We start from the raw sequence: 19,230 nt of genomic DNA, 5'->3' as shown, positions 1-19,230 counted from the left end.
GGTTTACTGAATATTTTAAGCCTACTGTTGAGACCTACTGCTCAGAAAAAAAAAAAAAAGATTTCTTTCAAAATATTACTGCTCATTGACAATGCACCTGATCACCCAAGAGCTCTGATGGAGATGCACAGGAGATGAATGTCATTGTCATGCCTAACATACTATCCATTCTGCAGTCCATGGATCAAGGAATAATTTCAACTTTCAAGGTTTATTAAGAAATCCATTTGGCCGGGCGCGGTGGCTCAAGCCTGTAATCCCAGCACTTTGGGAGGCCGAGGCGGGTGGATCACGAGGTCAAGAGATCGAGACCATCCTGGTCAACATGGTGAAACCCAGTCTTTACTAAAAATACAAAAATTAGCTGGGCATGGTGGCGCGTGCCTGCAGTCCCAGCTACTAGGGAGGCTGAGGCAGGAGAATTGCTTGAACCCAGGAGGCAGAGGTTGCGGTGAGCCGAGATCGTGCCATTGCACTCCAGCCTGGGTAAATAGCGAAACCCTGTCTCAAAAAAAAAAAAAAAAAAAAAAAAATAGAAATCCATTTTAGGCCAGTCTCAGTATTCATGCCTGTAATCCCAGCACTTTGGGAGGCTGAGGTGGACAGATCACCTGAGGTTGGGAGTTCACGACCAGCCTGACCAACATGGAGAAACCCCATCTCTACTAAAAATACAGAATTAGCTGGGCGTGGTGGCTCATGCCTGTAATCCCAGCTACTTTGGAGGCTGAGGGAGGAAAATCACTTGAACCCGGGAGGCAGAGGTTGCAGTGAGCTGAGATCACACCATTGCACTCCAGCCTGGGTAACAAGAGTAAGACTCCATTTCAAAAAAAGAAAGAAAGAAAGAAAGAAAGAAGGCTGTAGCTGCCTTAGGTAGTTATCCCTCTGACGGATCCGGCCAAAGTAAATTGAAAACCTTCTGAGCCAGGCCTAGTGGCTCATGCCTATAATCCCAACACTTTGAGAGGCCGAGGCAGCAGGATTGCTTGAAGTCAGGAGTTTGAGAACAGCATAGGCAACATAGCAAAACTCTGTTTCTTTAAAAAAAAAAAAAAAAAAAAAAAAAAAAAAAAAAAAATTAGCCAGCATAGTGGCTTGTGCCTGTAGTCTCAGCTACTTTGGAGTCTGGGATGAGAGAATCACTTGAGACAGGAGGTTGAGGCCACAGTGAGCTATGGTCGTGCCACTGTACTCCAGCCTGGGCAGCAGAATAAGACCCTGTCTCAAAAAAAGAAAAAATGTCCGGGCATGGTGGCTCATGCCTATAATCCCAGCAGCAGTTCAGGCGGCTGAGACAGGTGTATCAGCTAAGCTCAGGAGTTCCAGATCAGCCTGGCCAACATAATGAAACCCCATCTCTACTAAAAATACAAAAAAAAAAAAAATTAGCTGGCATGAGTGTGCCCCAGTGGTCCCAGCCACTCGGGAGGCTGAAGCAGAAGAATCTCTTGATCGTGGGAGATGGAGGTTGCAGTAAGCCAAGATCGTGCCATTGCACCCCAGCCTGGGCAAAACAGCAAGACTGTCTCAAAAAAAAAAAAAAAAAAAAAGAAAAGAAAAAGAAAAAGAAAAAAGAAAGAAAGAAAGAAAAGAAAAAAGAAAAAGAAAAAAAACCTTCTGGAGAGGATTCACCATTCTAGATGCCATTAAGAATATTCATGATTCATGGGAGGACATCAAAATATCAACATTAACAGGAGTTTGGAAAAAGTTTATTTCAACCTTGCGGATGACTTTAAAGGGTTCGAGACCGGTGGAGGAAGTAACTGCTGATTTGGTGGAAATAGCAAGAGAACTAGAAGTGGAGCCTGAAGATGTGACTGAATCGCTGCAATCTCACAGTGAAATCGGATGCCTAAGGAATTGCTTCTTATGGATGAGCAAAAAAAACAAGTGGTTTCTTCCATAAACTTGGTTGATAAAGCAGCGGCAGAATTTGAGAGGACTGACCGCAATTTTGAAAGAAGTTCTACTGTGGGTGAAGTGCTATGAAATGCTATAGAGAAATAGTTTCATGAATGGCAAAGTCAATCAATGCAATCCCCACTGCACAAAGGCCCCCACAACTTCATTGTTGTATTAAGAAATTGCAACCAGGGCCGGGCGCGGTGGCTCAAGCCTGTAATCCCAGCACTTTGGGAGGCCGAGGCAGGTGGATCACGAGGTCGAGAGATCGAGGCCATCCTGGTCAACATGGTGAAACCCCGTCTCTACTAAAAATACAAAAAACTAGCTGGGCGTGGTGGTGCGTGCCTGTAATCCCAGCTACTTAGGAGGCTGAGGCAGGAGAATTGCCTGAGCCCGGGAGGCGGAGGTTGCGGTGAGCCGAGATCGCGCCATTGCACTCCAGCCTGGGCAACAAGAGCGAAACTCCGTCTCAAAAAAAAAAAAAAAAAGAAATTGCAACCAGGCACAGTGGTTCACGCCTGTAATCCCAGTGCTTTGAGAGGCCAAGGCAGAAGGATTGCTTGAGCCCAGGAGTTTGAGACCAGCCTGTACAACGTGCTGAAACTCCGTCTCTAAAAAATATACATACATACAAAAAATTACCTGGCTGTGGGGGCAGGCACCTGTAGTCCCAGCTACTAGGGAGACTGAGGCAGGAAGATCGTTTGAGCCCGGAAGGTTGAGGCTGCAGTCAGCCATGATCATGCCACAGCCTGGGCGACAAACTGAGACTCCGTTTCAAAAAAAGAAAGAAAAAAAAAGAAAGAAAGAAGGAAAGAAAGAAAGAAAGAAAGAGAAAGAAAGAAAGAAAGAAGGAAAGAAGGAAGGAAGGAAGGAAGGAAAGAAAGAAAGAAAGAAAGAAAGAAAGAAATTGCCACAGTCACACCAGTCTTCAGCAGCCACCACCCTGATCAGTTACAGCCATCAACATCGAAGAGAGGCTCTCCACCAGCAAAAAGATTACGACTCACTGAAGGCTCAGATGATGGTTAGCATATTTTAACAATGTAGTAAGTACTCTTTAATTAAGGTATGTACATTTTTAGACATATGCCATTGCACACTTAATAGACTAGAGTGTGGTATAAACATAACTTTTATATGCACTGGGGAACCAAAATATGCATGTGACTCACTTTATTATGATATTCACTTTATTGCTGTGGTCTGGAACTGAATCTACAGTATCTCCAAGGTATGCCTGTATATTCTTCTGTAACTGCTTGTTCATACCTCTACTTTTAATTTTTTTGTCTCTTAAAAATGGTTCATGGTTTTTGTTTTTTTTTTCATAGAAAGGATACTAATCCTGGCTGGGCACAGTGGCTCACACCTGTAATCCCAGCACCTTGGCAGGCAGAGGTGGGTAGATCACCTGAGGTCAGGAGGTGATACTGACCAGCCTGGCCCAACTCTACTAAAAATACAAAAATTAGCCGGGTGTGGTGGCAGGCGCCTGTAGCTCCAGCTACTCAGGAGCCTGAGGCAGGAGAATCATTTGAACCCAGGAGGTGGAGGTTGTAGTGAGCCAAGATCGCACCACTGCACTCCAACCTGGGCAACAGAGTGACTCGGTCTCAAAAAAAGAAAGGATATTAATCCTTTGTTACACACATTGCAAATATTACTTCAGTCTATATTTTTTACCTCTTTAGTTTGTTTACAGAACCTTATGTCACTCAGCAAAATTTTTTCATAGTCAAATCTCTCTCACTCACTGTTTCTCTTTTTGGTGGCTTCTTAGTTTCTTGTCTTACTTAAAAAGAACTTCCTCACCCACAAGGGAAAATAATTAGTCTTCTAAATTTTCTTCTAATATTTTTAGTTGCTTCTAATATATTTAGATTTTTACTTTAAATCTTTAGTCCATCTGGGATCTGTTTTGTAGTTGTTATCAGATGGGAGGGAGGATTTGGCTTTATTTTCTTCCAGATGGATCACTGATATGGCAGCATCATTTATTAAATAAACTGACTTTTGCCCTAAATTGGCATTTCCCCTTGAACAGATAAGAAATTCCCATGTAGATCCCTGGATCTGCTTCCGGGAGATGATCTTCCCCAGTTCTCCATGAAGTCATCAACATCCAGCTCAAAAGCCCACACCCACCTTCTTAAAGGCTTCTCCTATCTACCCCGGTCCTCCCATCTGAAATCAACATTTTCCCCACCTGCACTCCCATGGAATTCATTCATTTCATATACATTTATTGAGCTCCCCCTGGGTGTCGGGTGCCGGACCAGCGAAGAATGTCCCTGTCTTCTAGGAGTTCAAGCCGGGGGCGGGAGGAAGGCGGAGAGCCGAGTATAATGATGCTTGAGGACAGGTGACTGGGGTTACAGTGGTGGGAGGGGTGTCAATTCCATTTCAGAAAAGCTTCCAGGAGGAAGTGATATCTGAGCTCCGTTAAGCCTCAAATGGTGAGTAGGTGTTTGCCAGACAGCCAAGAAGGAAAGTGGGGGGAGGGGGGTCAGGTGGAGGGAACAGTGTGTACAAAGGCACAGAAAGCCTGCTGCGTTCGGGGAGCTGCAAATGGTTCAGAGGCCACAGTGGAGAAGGAGGAGGAAGGGAAGGTAGAGCAGGGCTGGCGGGTGAGCGGCCTGAGTGCCCTGGCGTGGGCGTGCTGCCGGGTTTGGACTCCCTCCTGAGAAGCAGTATGTTGTGATGAGGTTGCCAACACTCCTTCTTCCACATCCACATTCCACCTGTGCTCTCACGTCCTTACTGCTTTTCTTTCAATCAACGACTTTTTTCCTCAAAAAAAAAAAAAAATGTATTTTAAAGGAACACTTTGTATCATTCCCATAAATGAGAAACTAGTATCCCTTGCCAGAAACAAAATAGAAAAAAAAATGCCTTTAAAAAGAAACATATTTCTATTAAAATGTAAAATGTTCATTTGTACTATTTTAAAACAGAGAGAGGACTCTCCCAGCCAATGCATGCCTGCCTCATTTCAGGAACACTGGCAAGGGAAAGCCATGGGCACCCACAGCCAGGCTGCCTGGGTTCAAATCCCAGTTCTGAGGAGTCGGGGGTCCTTGGGGAAGCCACCTCCTTTTCCAAAGCCTCAGTTCTCTCATCTGTCAAATGTGGCAATAGCAGGACCTACGTCGCTGGGTTGTGCAACTCAGTGAGAGAACGTGCGGAGCGTTTAGTGAATGTGCCTTGGCTGGTTTGGGGCCATGAAAAGCCCTCCATGCATTTGAACCAGAAGAAGGGCAGTGTAGAGTTTGCATCTAGACCTGGATCTCCCTCTGCCGTGGGGTAAGGAGGGGCTGGGAGAGACCAGTCAGAGGCTCCCGTGCTTCCAAGAAGCAATGATGGAGACCTGAAGCCTGCGAAAGGGTGGAGAGGAAGATGCAGTTGGGTTCTGGAGACAGGGACCAGAGGCAAAGCTGGCACTGAGATTCTATGAGGGGAAGCGTCTGGCCCTTTGTGGAATAGGGACCACAGGGGTTCACAGATTTCTGGGACAGGATGTGTCTAGAACCTAATTTATATACCTTGAGTTGGAGGAGTCAGTGTCTGGAGGCAGCTGACCTCAGGCTGGTGTTCAGGGGTGAGTGGGCAGTGCCCACGGGCTGAGGTCAGGCCCCTCGCCGCCCCCGCATTCCTGGAGCTGGCAGGTGTTGAGGTCGCACGCAGTGGCTGTAGCAGCCATGCCTGCCTGGTGGGCCAGGGCTGAGCAGGGGTCAGAAGCGTTTTCCAGGTGGCAGCCTTCCTGCTGCTTTGCCCAGTCCTCTGCTCGTCCTTTAGGCCTGGCGGCTGCCGCTGAGTCCTCCAATGATCTGGCCTGGGACCCCAATCAGGCGTCAGCCACCCTCAGACTCATTTCCCTGCCGTGTACTGCCTTCCATTGCCCCATTGCAATCTTAAGGGGCTGGGCACTAAAGCAGAGAGAACCCGAATGCGGTGAAGGAAGAAGCTCGGGAGGTCTTCCTTCGGAACTCTCTAGTGTCTCTTCTGCCGTCCACCCCGGCTGGAACCCTGCTGCGTGCCCCTCCACTCCCCCACCTCCACCTCTGGTCTGATGTAGAATCAGAGATCCTAGATTCTATCCCTCCGGTAGCAGGCCAGGTCAGCGCGGCTCTAAGAGGCCCTTCTACCTCGCGGGTCCCCCTGACAGTGTCCGCTGCTCCCCTCCGCCACCACTCACTGGTGCCCAGCCTTGCCCCCCCGAGAGGGGCTTCTCAGTGGGGGTTCTGGAAAGGTGTGCGGTCGAATGGAGGTCGCGGTTATCCCTCCCAGCACCGCCAGGCGTCACCACCGGCCTGGAAATGAAATGAAAGGCACAGCCAGGCTCGTCTGGACGCCCGGGCGACTGTCAGCCTCGGGACTGGCTGAAGCGTCTGGACAGGCCTGCTGGGGTGGCCGGGGACGTCCGAAGATGGCTGCCACTTGGCGCTCTGGCCCCAGTGCCCATCGGGGGTCCAGAGGGCACGCACCCCTGAATTCAGGCCGCTGTGGCCATGAGTGCTGAGAGGGTGCAGACCCTGGACGCCCACCCTGGGCCCCTGAGTGCAAAGGAAGCGGAAACTTCTCTCCCTGCGCGTTATCTTTATTCACAAATGAAGAACCCGAGTCTCAGCTTCGTACCCCAAGCAGCGCCAACCCCATGACCCCTCCAGTCGAGACTACTTCCAGAGATGTGATCTCCTAGCACAACAGCGACACTTAAAAGTCAGTGGCTGAACGAGTAAATGAATGCGAATATAACAACAGCCATCACTCATTGGGCACCTACTGTGTGCCAGACTCTGTTTTCAGCAGTCTGCAATGCGGATACTCTTATTATCCCTACGAAGAAACTGAGGCACAGAGAGGTGACGTGACTTGCCAGACAACACAGTGGCAAATCCAGGACAGGGACCCAGGCGATCTGGTTCCAGAGTTCAAGATCAAGCTCATAACAACGCCTCTCTGCAGCAAATGCTTTATTTTGTATTTTTTTTAGAGATGAGGTCTCTCTCGGTCACCCAGGCAGGATTGCAGTAGCGCTATCATGGCTCACTGCAGCCTCGACCTCCTGGGCTCAAGCGATCCTCCCGCCTCAGCCTCCTGAGCAGCTGGGACTACCGGTGTGCGCCAACCACGTCCGGCTAATTTTTGTTTTTTGTTTTTTTGTAGAGACGGCGACGGTGGCGGGGTGTGGGGGGGTAGGGGTGGTCACGCCTTGTCTCCCAAGCTGGTCTCGAACTCCTGAGCTCAAGCAATCCGCCCGCCTTGGCCTCCCAAAGTAGATTGCTGGGATTACAGGCGCAAGCCACCGCACCCGGCCCGCCATTCGTTTTTTAAATTGTCTTTATTGAGCGCCGCTGTGCACCGGGCACCGGGAGCGGAAATGGTCTGCGCCCCAACAGGCCAGTGAGCGGAGCGCGTGGCAGGCGCGGCTGGGCCTCACCTCCCGGTCCAAGCGCCCCCGGGAAGCGCCTCGAATGCCCACCAGAGGGCGCGCTGACCCCACTCGCCTCCCACGCGCCACACCCGCTGGGCCTCTCCATCGCCCCCTGCGGAGCTGGCGTGGACCGCAGCGACTTGGGTCCAGCCGACAGGTGGCCGAAGGGGCAGCCACTGACCTGGTGCCAGGTGTCCCTGGCTCCCTGCCAGGTGCCCTGCCGTCTAGCGGTCCTGCTCAGGCCCTGCTTTCTTCCCTTTTCACCTCTGGAGACACTGAAATGGAGCAAGAAAGAGCCCCGCACGACCCCTTCCCGCCAGAGCTTCACTGTACAGAGCACTTTCCACCGGCTACGTGCCCACCCACTATGTCTCACTCGCCTCGTCCTCACCCCAGGAAGCGGGCAGGATGACCCCCTTTTCCAGATGAGAAGGCTGAGGCCCAAGAAGAGGAGAGGCTGCCCCAGATCACCCTGGCCGCAGAGAGCAAGGCCCCCATCCAGGCCTCTGCAGAGAGCAAGGCCCCCATCCAGGCCTCTGCAGAGAGCAAGGCCCCCATCCAGGCCTCTGCAGAGAGCAAGGCCCCCATCCAGGCCTCTGCAGAGAGCAAGGACCCCATCCAGGCCTCTGCAGAGAGCAAGGACCCCATCCAGGCCTCTGGACGCCAGCTGCCACGCCCTCTCCACTCTACGGGAGCACAGGCAGGAGCGCTCACAGCCAGGAGAAGGTCCCTTCTGGCAGGTGAGGTCCTGTGAGAGGCAGGGGGACAGACATCTTAAGCTCTTGGGCCAAAGGACTGCGCGGTTTGGGGTGTCAGTGGCAATGCCCCTCGGGGCCTATGGAGCTGGAGGTTCCTGTGCTCCCCTGGCTTCCTCGCCCACTGCTCCGGCCCTCCCCATCTTCCCTCATCCCTTCCTCTAGGCTGCTGGCTTCCCCGGTCTCTGCTCTCTGCGAGCTCCTGACACTCACCTCAGATGGCTCTCCAGGCTCACGCACCTCCCAGATTTGTCCTTCTAGTCCGAACTCCACTGTGCACCCCGCTATTCCCCTGAGCACCCTCAAACCCCTTGCAGGCCAGCACACCGGTGCTCCTTAAGCCAGACGCGGGGGCCGGGGGTCCTCTTTGACTTTTCACCCTCATGTCCTAGAGTCGGCCTCCTCTCCGTTCCACCCCTTAGACATCTTTCAAGGTCATCCCTCCTTCCCATCCTGATGCCCCTGCTCTGATTCGGGCCACCGTCACCTCCCGGCTTCCAGTTTCACCCACCCTCTCAGATCCCCCTCCTCACCGCTGCCAGAATGGTCTTTCCAGAGATATTCCTCAAATGCAAATCTGATCTCTGTTTAAACCTCATAATCAAAACAGATACAAAGACATCTTAACCACAGGATGAAACCCCAATCCCTTAGCTAGACCCATAAGGCCCTGCATGTTCTGGCCCCCACCACGTCTCTGGCGGTGTTCCCCACCCCCCCACCCCCCCCACACTTCACTAAGCTCAGCTCCTTGCAGCTCCTCCAAAGCTCTTCCTAGCTCTTCCTAGGTCTCAGCAGGTGCAGCTCCTCTATCCAGCTCTTCAGCCTTTAGATCCCAGCTGAAAGGTCACATTCTTGCAGAGGCATTCCCTGACCCCTCCCAGGTAAATGAGGATCCCTCCTTGATTTCTCTCCTGCTCAGAGTCTGCTGTTCTTCCCCCATACCTCTTGCCAACACATGTCAGAGCTTATGTTTTCATGTGCTTCGTTATTTAATGTCTGCCTCTCCCATAGCCCAAATTCTCCATGCAAATAGGACTGCAGTCTGCCCTGTTCACACGGTACCGCCACACCAGCCCAGGACCGGACATAAAAGTAGACACTTGGTAAGTATTTGTGGAACAAATGAATCTTTCATCTCGTCCTCATCAGAACCCCATTCCCAGGCTTGCTTTCATCTCTGGCCTTTGCAAGAGTTGCTTCCTCTGCCTGGAAGGTTCTTTGCATTCCCTCCCACCTGGGCAGATCCACACGTCATTTAAGATTAATCTCTCTGCAATCTGTCCATGGCCCCCTCACTTGAATTAGGGTTTCCCTCTGGGCAGCTTTGGTACCCTGTACATAGCACTCTATCCCAACACTTTAAAATTGCTAATTACCAGCTAAACATAAAAGATATCAACAATAATAATCTACTCTCGCCTCTCCCCCAGACCTCTCCGCTGCAGCTGGCTCAAGGGCATCACTCTCTCTGCCTTTCAAACCATTAGGAGCCCCATTTTCCATTCATTCGCGCGGCACTGCTCAGGTGCCCACTGGGTTTCGTTGTTTTCCTTGTGACAGCGCTGGGGAGGGAGGGAGGGGGGAAGCAGTGTAGACAGGATTCTCCAAGGGTCAGAGGGAAGCAGGTGAAAGCATCAGAGGTGCTCAGCAAATGCCCAGCCAGGGTGCAAATGGGCACAGACGAGGCTGGAGGCAGAGGGGTGGACCTAGAGCACTTGGTTCTGCCCACTTCTCTGAGCACCTGCTGTGAGCACACGGAGAGTGCGCCTGAACAGCAGACACGTCAGCACAGCACAGCTGTTAGTGTGCTTGGTACCCAAGAGTTTACTGTGTCTGGGGTCTGCCTTCCCACTCTGGGAGTGGCTGGACGACCCAAGGTTGGGGACAGTTGTCAAACCTCTGCAAACCCAGTGGTCACGTTTCTGTCTCTCCCTTGCCAGGTCTCTCTGCTGTGGCTCATTCCCTCCTTCCTGACACTCCCCACACCCAGGTCCAGAGGCCACCTTCATCAGCATCCCCTGGGTGGGGGCAGGCGCTTATGAAAGATGTAGTCCTGGGCTCCTGTCTGCCAACTCAGGCTCCCTGGGATGGGACCCCGGAATCTGCGCGGTGCACACTCTGCACTGCGTCCACTCTGCTTGGCCCCTGAGCATGAGAACCCCAATTCTCCTGCGGTTTCAGGATCAGCCCCACCTGTTCTCCTAGCCCCTGGCTGCCTGTTCCTCCCTGGGATCCTTTGGGGGTTCTTTTCCTCTGACCACCTTACCTTAAATGCCAGGGTGCCCAGTGCTCCTCTGGCACCGTCCATACCTCCAGCACCCCAAGCTAGACTTTCTCCTGCCCTTGGGTCACCAACAGTACCCAGACTTGACATGGCCAAAGCTGACCTTCCCACCCTTACCCCAGACCCCATCCTCCTCCCACCTATGGTTCCTACCTTGTCAACTATCCAGCCTGTTGCTCAAGCCGGGGAACTGGGTATCACACCTGACTCCCTCTCTCCCTTCCTGCCTCACCTCAGCAACAACCAAATCCTGATCATTTTGTCTCCTAAAGATGCCTTCATTCTCCCTGCCACCCCCCCCACAAACCACTGCATTCGTCTCCTGATGATTTCCTCTCCTCTCCCTCCTTCTGGTCCAGAGAATTCTCCAAAAGCTTTTAAAATGCAAATCTAACTATAATCACAGCCCCCTTAAAACCCTTCAAAGATTCCTCATAAACAAAGGTCCCAAACCCTTGACCCTCCATCAGCTGGTCCCAGCCTCCCCTCCTCCCGCTCTGTGCTCCGGGAGCAGCAGACTGCTTCCAGTTCCAGCCTCCAGACCTTTAGTCATTCAGTGCCCTCTGCCAGGACTAGCCCTTGCCAGGCAGGCTCTTCTTCACACCCACAGTCTCACCTCCTCCAGGAAGCCATCTCTGACCCTCAAGCCCCTGTCCCCCGGCTTCCTCAGCGCATCTGTAATGCCTTCCTTGTTCAAGGATCTGTTATTCCACTCACCACCCTGAGTTATAATTATTGATTTTCATGTCTCTGTTCCACACTTGCCGATGAGATCCTTGAGGGCAGGGACGGTGTCCCATTCATCTCTATCTCAACCCCTGGTCTGGCGCCTGGCACGAAGGACAGGCTCGGGCAGGGGGGATGGATAAATGTGGGGGGAAACTCAAACAAAGTGAGAGGCAGAAATGACCAAGAGGGGAGTGAGGGCAAGCCTGGCAGGAGGAGCAGGCAGAGCAAACGTGTGGGAAGTGGAGAACCGAGAACTTCCGTTTATTGCACTCCTACGGCCGCCCGCCAGCCACCGTGCCTGCGCTTTGTTTGCACATTTTGTCTCATTTGGTTCTTGCAAGAACAGATCAGGAAACGGACATCAGAGAACCAAAGTAACCTGTCCAAGGTCACACAGCCAGGTCTGGAACAAAATCTGGGACTGTCTGGCCTGAAAACCTGTGCTCTTTCTGCTGGGCCACATAGCTCTCCTAGGGACAGGACCTTCTGGAAACCAGACAAGGAGTGGGCCCAGCTACGCCCCCTGCCTAGCTGAGCGCCGGAACCAGCTGCCCACACTCAGGCCAACAGCTTCTCCCTCCCAGCCGGACCAGAGGCTCAGAGGCCAAACAAAGATTTTCCTGTTCCTTCCTCCCCTGGCTTTGGGGGGTCTTTGACTAGACATGTACAGCCCCCTCTCCCCCACCGCCAGGAAAGAGCTGTTGCATCTTGGTATAGCCCAGGGTGCCTGGAAATGCAGGGGGCTCTGTGACGCTGTCTGGGTTTTGCAGAATCTGTCTCCCTCATCGCACTTGGCCCAGGCTGATATTAAGATTCATCTGCATTCCCCGCGCACCCGCCTGGCAGATGGTGGGGGAGGAGGCTGGGTGCGTGCCGGGGTTGCAGCCACGGGACCAAGCTGGGCCTCGGAGGGCCACAGAGCAGAGCGCCCACCCACCGTGCTCCTTGGGCCCAGGCCAAGCTGGGACCACTCTGAATGATGGGTGCCTCCTCACCTTCATAGCCTCCAAGGGGTGCTGGGACTTGACCTTTCATTTTTCTAAAGACTAAAGAGACCCTGAAATTCCAGGAAGGAGACCTGAAGATACAGAGTAGGGGTGATGGAGGATAGGCCCCCATCTCTGGGAACGTCAGATCAGGGTCGTGTTCTTCCTTCTTGCCCTGGAGGTTTGCAGAGACCCCACTGGGACAGGAGCCCCTCTCAGCCTGGTGGCCCTGTGGTAGAGAGGGTAAGCCGTGAAGAATGAAGGCACAGCGCCAGGGCAGCCTTGCCCACCTCACTCCCCAGCTTCTCAGGACCTGCCCCGGAACCCAGAATCCAGCTGGCCCCTGTCAGCCTTTTCAGCCCAGGGCCCAGCCGAATGCTTCCCGTCACAGTGACTGCCCCAAGACGGTCCAAGGATTATCTCAGCCCCTCCAAGTAAAGTAGAAGAGGGAAGGAACAGACATCATAATAAAAGGAGTGCAGGCTAGACACCCAGAAGAACTTCCCTCACCACAGGTTTTGGCTCTTAGAATGGGTTTTGGGGGAAAAAAACCAAAACATCTTTTTGAATTCCAGGACTCCTGGGTTGGGGGCAGGGCAGCAGATTCTCGATGCCCCTCCTGGGGAACAGGCGCTCTGCCAGAGGCGTGGAAACGGTAGGGTCCGTATCCCCTGGCCACCACCCTCTCCCTTCTCCTCCAAGAGTTACTCTGCCCCCGCGTGCGGTCCCCTGTGGGCTGGAGAGCCGGCGTCCTAGGTCCCCGGGCTGCGGGCTGGCAGGGGAGGAGTTAACTCCGGAGGTACCGGCTGGGCTCACTGTACCTGCCGCCGCCGCCGCCGCCGCCGCCGGTGGGAGGGACGAGGAAGCGGGAGCCGCCTGGGCGCCAGGAGCGCTCCAGTCTGGCGGGGCACAGCGCGGGGAGCGGGCGGCCGGGGCTCCGCGCGGCCGGGGGCGTCCGCCAGGGGGCGCGCCGCGACGGGGCGGGAGAAGCAGCCTGGTCTGGGGAATTAGCACCAAGGACGGGCGCGCGCGCAGGTCCCCAGCACATCTGGGCGAGAGCGGCGCCGCTGGAGCCGAGGGGGGCGCCGAGCGCAGGTCTGGAGCCGCGGAGCCACGGCGCAGCCGGGGCCCTTCGAGGCGCTCGGGACGCACATCTGGGACCTCGAGTGGGGGCCGCGCCGCGAGCAGCTGGACCAGGGGAGGGGGGCGGCGGCAGCACAGCTGGACCGAAGGGGGCGGGGTCGGCCCTGGGCGACCGGCTGAGGGGAGGGCCGCGGGCCGCCGGGGACTGGAGCATGGGACGGCGCTCCTGAAGGAGCAGGAAGGGGACGAAGAGGCCTGGGACCCCGAAAGGAGAAGCGGAGAGCGAGAGGACGAGAGCGGAGGAGGAGGATGCAACTGACTCGCTGCTGCTTCGTGTTCCTGGTGCAGGGCAGCCTCTATCTGGTGAGTGGTCCGCGGGGAGCTGCGCGGAGGGGCGGGGGCCCGGAGGATCGGGGGAGAGCGCGGGAAGCTTGCGAGCCCTGAAACTTTCTCCCTTCCCCCGACATCCCGGGGATAGCGGGGAAGACTGGAGGCTGGGGGAGAGGGCGGGTCCGAGGCCGGAGACTGGACAGATAGGGTTAATAGGGGCGGGGAGAGGGTGCTTGTCTGGCCCACCCACTCCTTGGCGGGTGGCTGGAGGTGCGACCAGCGCTCGGAAAAAGGCCCGGAGCCGGGTCGCCGGGGTTACCCGACCCCTTCCAGGAACCCCAGGACCTCGGAAGGGGGCCTACTGGGGCCGGGCCGTGGAGCTGGTGACCTGCAGGCTTTTCCCGTGACCTCCGGGATCCGGAGAGCCCCGGGCTCTGGGTCCCCCAGAGCGCCGAGCCGGTCCAGGCGGGGGGCGGCCCCCGCGTCCCTCCCTCCCGGCCTCCCTCCCGCTCCCTCCCTCCCCGCCTGTTGTTTTCCTCTCCTCTCCCGGCTGCGCGCAGCCCGAGCCCCACAGGACCTGGGCAGGCGGCTCCCGCCCCGGGCGCTCGCGGCAGCTGAGCGGAGCGCCCAGAGCCCGCTCCCGGTGCACCAGCTCCGCGGCTTCTCGGCGGCCCGGGGCGCCGGGGAACCCCTCCAGGAACCCAGCCCCGGGCTAAACTCCCCTCCGACCGAGCGTCCGCCAACCCTCCCCGCAATCCTGTCATGGAGAAGCTTCAGCCCCGCGTCTGGACCTGCCCCTTTAATAAACAAGCCCCTTGCCACCGCCCCGATGCTACTGTGGGAAGAGCCTTTCCGTTCTCACGGCCCCACCTGTGGCCCTTTACCCTCCAGCCAGGCAGCCGTGACCCCCAGGAGCCAGTACCTACAGGTCTGCAGCCCTGACCCAGTCCCCAAACCTCCCCTCCTAGCCGTCCCTCTACCTCACCCCCAGGGCCTGGCAGACAGGGCCAGCCTGAACTGTGGGGCAGAGACAGATTATTCGGCCACTGTACACAGCGGCTGGCACCACCCAGGCCAGAACACGGGCACGAAGACCCCACAGCCCCTTGGAACCGTATTGTCCCCACTCCAGTGTCACCACCGAATCCAGATGCTGCCCAGCTGAGCCGGTGCCCTCCGGTGCTCGTGGTAAAGACACCGAGGGCGAGTGGTCGCTTTCAAGAGCTAAGCAGACACACAGACTGTGCCCTCAGGAAGCTCTGCCAACCCCCTGATGCCCCCCACTGCTGTCCCACTCTCCCTGTGGCGCCTCCAGGAATCTCCCCAGGTGTGGCTTGTCACCATAGCTGATCCAGCAGGGGGAGAATGAGCCCCTGCAGATTCCAGCGGCGGATGGCGTCTGGATAAAACCCTTTCAAAAAGACACATCGGATCTGTGAGGCCGGGAGTGTGGAGTGTAACAGAAGGGATGACCCTATGTGAACTCAGTCTTGTAGCGTTGTGACCTCTGAGCCCGGTGTCCTTATCTGTGAAATGGGAATGAGATCTACCTCAGAATGCAAGTAACATCTTGGCATCATCAGTGTCCCCTGGAGAGGTGTTTGGCTTTCCATGGCCGTCGTGGGTGTGGCGTTCACTCCCAGTCTCCCCTAGTCCTCTTGCCCACCCTAAAAACTGTATTCATGCTTGAGAATTTCACTGTGTTCTGCTTTCTTATTCCATTGTCTGGTGGTTCTCTTTGCATCTAAGGGTAGAAATTATCCTAGGGTAGGGACGGCGTCTTATCCAACTGACTAGGAAGTCCCAAAGGGCAGAGGTTAGCCTCTCCTTTCAAAGCAGGGGCTCTCCCAGGATTGGGATGGTGCTCCCCTATCTGACTCTGGGCTCTTTGAGGATGGAGATTATGCCTCCCCCATCAGCCTGGGGATTTCACAGAGGCAGGGATTCCACCTCCTATCAGATCGGGAGCACTGTCAGCACAGGGATAATTCTGCCATTAGATGGGGGCTCCCCGGGATCAGAAACTGGGCTTCCCCCATCAGTCTGGGGACTCCCTAGGGCTGGGAGCCATTGTCCCTGGTGCCACAGTCCACTGGAGAGAATTATTGTCCATCCTTGAGACTTTGAATCATGGCCCAGACAGGACAGTGAGGAAAGGACATGAGGGGTGACCTGACTCTCAGGACCCGACGTGTATATAACCTAGAGTGTACACTTGCTCCCCAGTTTCAGTGAACAACACGCAGGAGCCCCTCACCCAGGTCAGAGTGCAGTGGCAGGGAGAGAGGTGCTGCTGGTGGGGCGGGGGTTGGACCTCCAGGGACAGGGCTCTCACTATACTCACGACTCCCTCCGTAGGTCATCTGTGGCCAGGATGACGGTCCTCCCGGCTCAGAGGACCCTGAGCGTGATGACCACGAGGGCCAGCCCCGGCCCCGGGTGCCTCGGAAGCGGGGCCACATCTCACCTAAGTCCCGACCCATGGCCAATTCCACTCTCCTAGGGCTGCTGGCCCCACCTGGGGAGGCTTGGGGCATTCTTGGGCAGCCCCCCAATCGCCCAAACCACAGCCCGCCACCCTCAGCCAAAGTGAAGAAAATCTTTGGCTGGGGCGACTTCTACTCCAACATCAAGACGGTGGCCCTGAACCTGCTCGTCACAGGGAAGATTGTGGACCATGGCAACGGGACCTTCAGCGTCCACTTCCGCCACAATGCCACAGGCCAGGGCAACATCTCCATCAGCCTTGTGCCCCCCAGCAAAGCTGTAGAGTTCCACCAGGAACAGCAGATCTTCATCGAAGCCAAGGCCTCCAAAATTTTCAACTGCCGGATGGAGTGGGAGAAGGTAGAACGGGGCCGCCGGACCTCGCTCTGCACCCACGACCCAGCCAAGATCTGCTCCCGAGACCACGCTCAGAGCTCAGCCACCTGGAGCTGCTCCCAGCCCTTCAAAGTCGTCTGTGTCTACATTGCCTTCTACAGCACGGACTATCGGTTGGTCCAGAAGGTGTGCCCAGATTACAACTACCATAGTGATACCCCCTACTACCCGTCTGGGTGACCCGGGGCAGGCCACAGGCCAGGCCAGGGCTGGAAGGACAGGCTGCCCATGCAGGAGACCATCTGGACACCGGCCAGGGAAGGGGTTGAGCCTCAGGCAGGGAGGGGGGTGGAGAGGAGGAGATGCCAGGTGGGGCCAGGGCCAAGTCTCAAGTGGCAGAGAAAGGGCCCCAAGTGCTGGCCCCAACCTGAGGCTGTGGAGCGACTAGATCACAGGAGCACTGGAGGAGCGGGCTCTCTGTAGCTTCACAGGGCCTTGCCACGGAGCCACAGAGAGATGCTGGGCCCGGAGGTCCGCGGGCAGGCCAGTCAGTGTGGCCCCAGATCAAGTCATGGGAGGAAGCTAAGCCCTTGGTTCTTGCCATCCTGAGGAAGGACACTGACAGGGAGGGGGAATTTCATCAGTGTGGACAGCTTGTCAACTTAGGATGGATGGCTGAGTCAGCCGGGTAGGGTAGGGCCAGAGGAGCTCCCCAGCCCCGCCTAGTGGGCAGCCCTGAGCCCCTTGTCCTGTGCTGAGCAAGGCATGAGGCTGAAGTGGTGACCCTGGGGTCTTTGATGTCTTGACAGATTGACTATCTGTCTCCAGCCAGGCCACCCCTTTCCAAAATTTCCTCTCCTGCCAGCACTGCCCCTCTACCACCCATTGCTATAGCACATCCATCCTTAAGCCGAGACAGGATGATTGTGGTCTTCCCCGCACCAAGGTCACAGCCCGTCCACATGATGTGTCCCTCTTCCAGGACCTCACCCCCTGCTGGCTCCTCTGTGAGCGTCCCTGTCCCGGAGAGTGGTCCCTCAACAGTTATCCTCACCTGTCAGACCAGGGTTCTCCCAGATCTGGATGGCACCGCCCTCTCAGCTGTGGGTACGGGTGGGGCGGGGCCAGGCCGCAGAGCATGTGCTGGATCTGTTCTGTGTGTCTGTCTGTGTGTGGGGGGAGGGGAGGGAAGTCTTGTGAAACTACGGATTGCTGACTTTTGTGTGCAGAATCGTGTTCTTGGAGCAGGAAATAAAGCTTGCCCTGGGGTTCTGCAGTCAGAGTTGTCCAAGGAAAGGGCCTCGGGCATCCCTTGGTCCAGCAAGAATTTCCCCGATGGCCGAGGGACATGTGCTGGAGACCCGAGTGGCAGGGCTCCAGCCACCCTTGGAGCTGATGTCGCTGAGGGCTCAGGGCTTCCCTCTCCAGCCCCTGAGCCAGGCTCTTGGATCCCACATGGGGAAACCTGAACAAACCCCCTGGGCATGGTGGGGAAGGGGAGGGGCGTGGCATCTGCAAAAACAGCTCAGGGATGGAGAGCTAGCTGGTAGAATGGGCCAACAAGGGTGTTCCTTGGTGTCCTCCCTGAACTACCATCTGGAGACCCAGTGGGGTCCTAGCCCCGTCATTTTGCTGTGCGGCTTTGGCCTTGTTCATTCTCCTCTCTAACATGAGGGGCTTGCCCAGATGAGGGGTTCTCAAAGGCAGATCACCCAGAGAGTAATCGCAGATTTCTGGGTCCTACCCACGTTTCTAATTCAGTAGGCCTGGGTGGGGCCTAAGAATCAGAATTTCTAATGAGTGCCCAGGTCTATGCTGATGCTGTTGGTCTAGGCCCATGCTAGGAGACCCACTCAAAGGACCTCGAAGTTCCTCTCTGGCTCCACAGGACAGGGAAACACCTTGGATGCACTTTCCCAGCTGTAATTTCCATCTCTTCTCCTGGGGAAGGGGCCATTCAGAGAATCCAGGGTATCGTACTGGGTTTTCAATCTGACCACATGCCAGTGAAGGAATAGGCTGGAGTGCGTGGACACAGGGCCTGCCTCAGCCATTTCCCTCGTGCAGCTAATAAGAGGCCTCTGAGGCTGGGCTCCGTGGCTCGCGCCTGTAATCCCAGCACTTTGGGAGGCCAAGGTGGGCAAATCACGAGGTCAGGAGATCGAAACCATCCTGGCCAACCAATGGTGAAATCCTGTCTCTACTAAAAAAAAATGCAAAAATTAGCCGGGTGTGGTGATGCACACCTGTAGTCCCAGCTACTGGGGAGACTGAGGCAGAAGAATTGCTTGAACCCAGGAGGCATAGGTTGCAGTAAGTCGAGATTGTGCCATTGCACTCCAGCCTGGTGACAGAGCAAGACTCTGTCTCAAAAAAAAAAAAAAAAAAAAAAAAAAAAAAAAAAAAAGAGACCTCAGAATGGCTGGCTGCCAGTGGCACCTCGTCTGGGAGTTAGTTGTGCCCTCTGGGGCTCTGAGAAGGGAAGACATGACCAAGGTCACAGTGCCCTCTGGAGGTCATTCTAAGTCGGCTCTCTTGGGAGGGCGGCACTCAGGGCCCTTGAAGCCCTCTTGAGGAGAGGAGAGTCCTGGCACCGGGGTAAGGTGGTCTTGCCACCCCCCAACTTTTACCCCTGTCCAGCAGTGCTCAGCAAGGACTGCTCCCCTCACACTGCAGCGCAGAGCTGGACGGGGCTGAGAAGCTGTTTGGTTACAGCCCACCTTGTAAGAAGTGACCCAGCTTCTTTCTCCCACACTATGCTTCCAGGGACCATCTCCCCTCCAGACCACCCTCCGCTCCCCACTCTGGGGACACTTGAGGCTGCTGGCTCTGGAGTGTTCTCCCACCGGTGGATGCCCATCAGATGCCGCTCAGCCTCCCACAGCGCTG

General features: G+C 55.5%; 1 protein-coding gene across 1 annotated transcript; it reads left to right on the top strand.

The window, feature by feature from the left end:
• Window positions 1-12,977: 12,977 nt before the first annotated feature.
• Window positions 12,978-17,617, top strand: NXPH3 (neurexophilin 3). The gene is made up of 2 exons (XM_003931253.4): window positions 12,978-13,551; window positions 15,877-17,617. Exons 1-2 carry the CDS (start codon window positions 13,498-13,500, stop codon window positions 16,579-16,581), a joined length of 759 nt encoding a protein of 252 aa, XP_003931302.1. The 5' UTR covers window positions 12,978-13,497; the 3' UTR covers window positions 16,582-17,617.
• Window positions 17,618-19,230: the final 1,613 nt, after the last annotated feature.

This window comes from Saimiri boliviensis, chromosome 17 (assembly GCF_048565385.1).
Source record: "Saimiri boliviensis isolate mSaiBol1 chromosome 17, mSaiBol1.pri, whole genome shotgun sequence".
NCBI classification, from domain to species: Eukaryota; Metazoa; Chordata; class Mammalia; order Primates; family Cebidae; genus Saimiri; species Saimiri boliviensis.
Note: the sequence above shows the minus strand (reverse complement) of the source record. Positions and strands in the feature narration are given on the sequence as shown.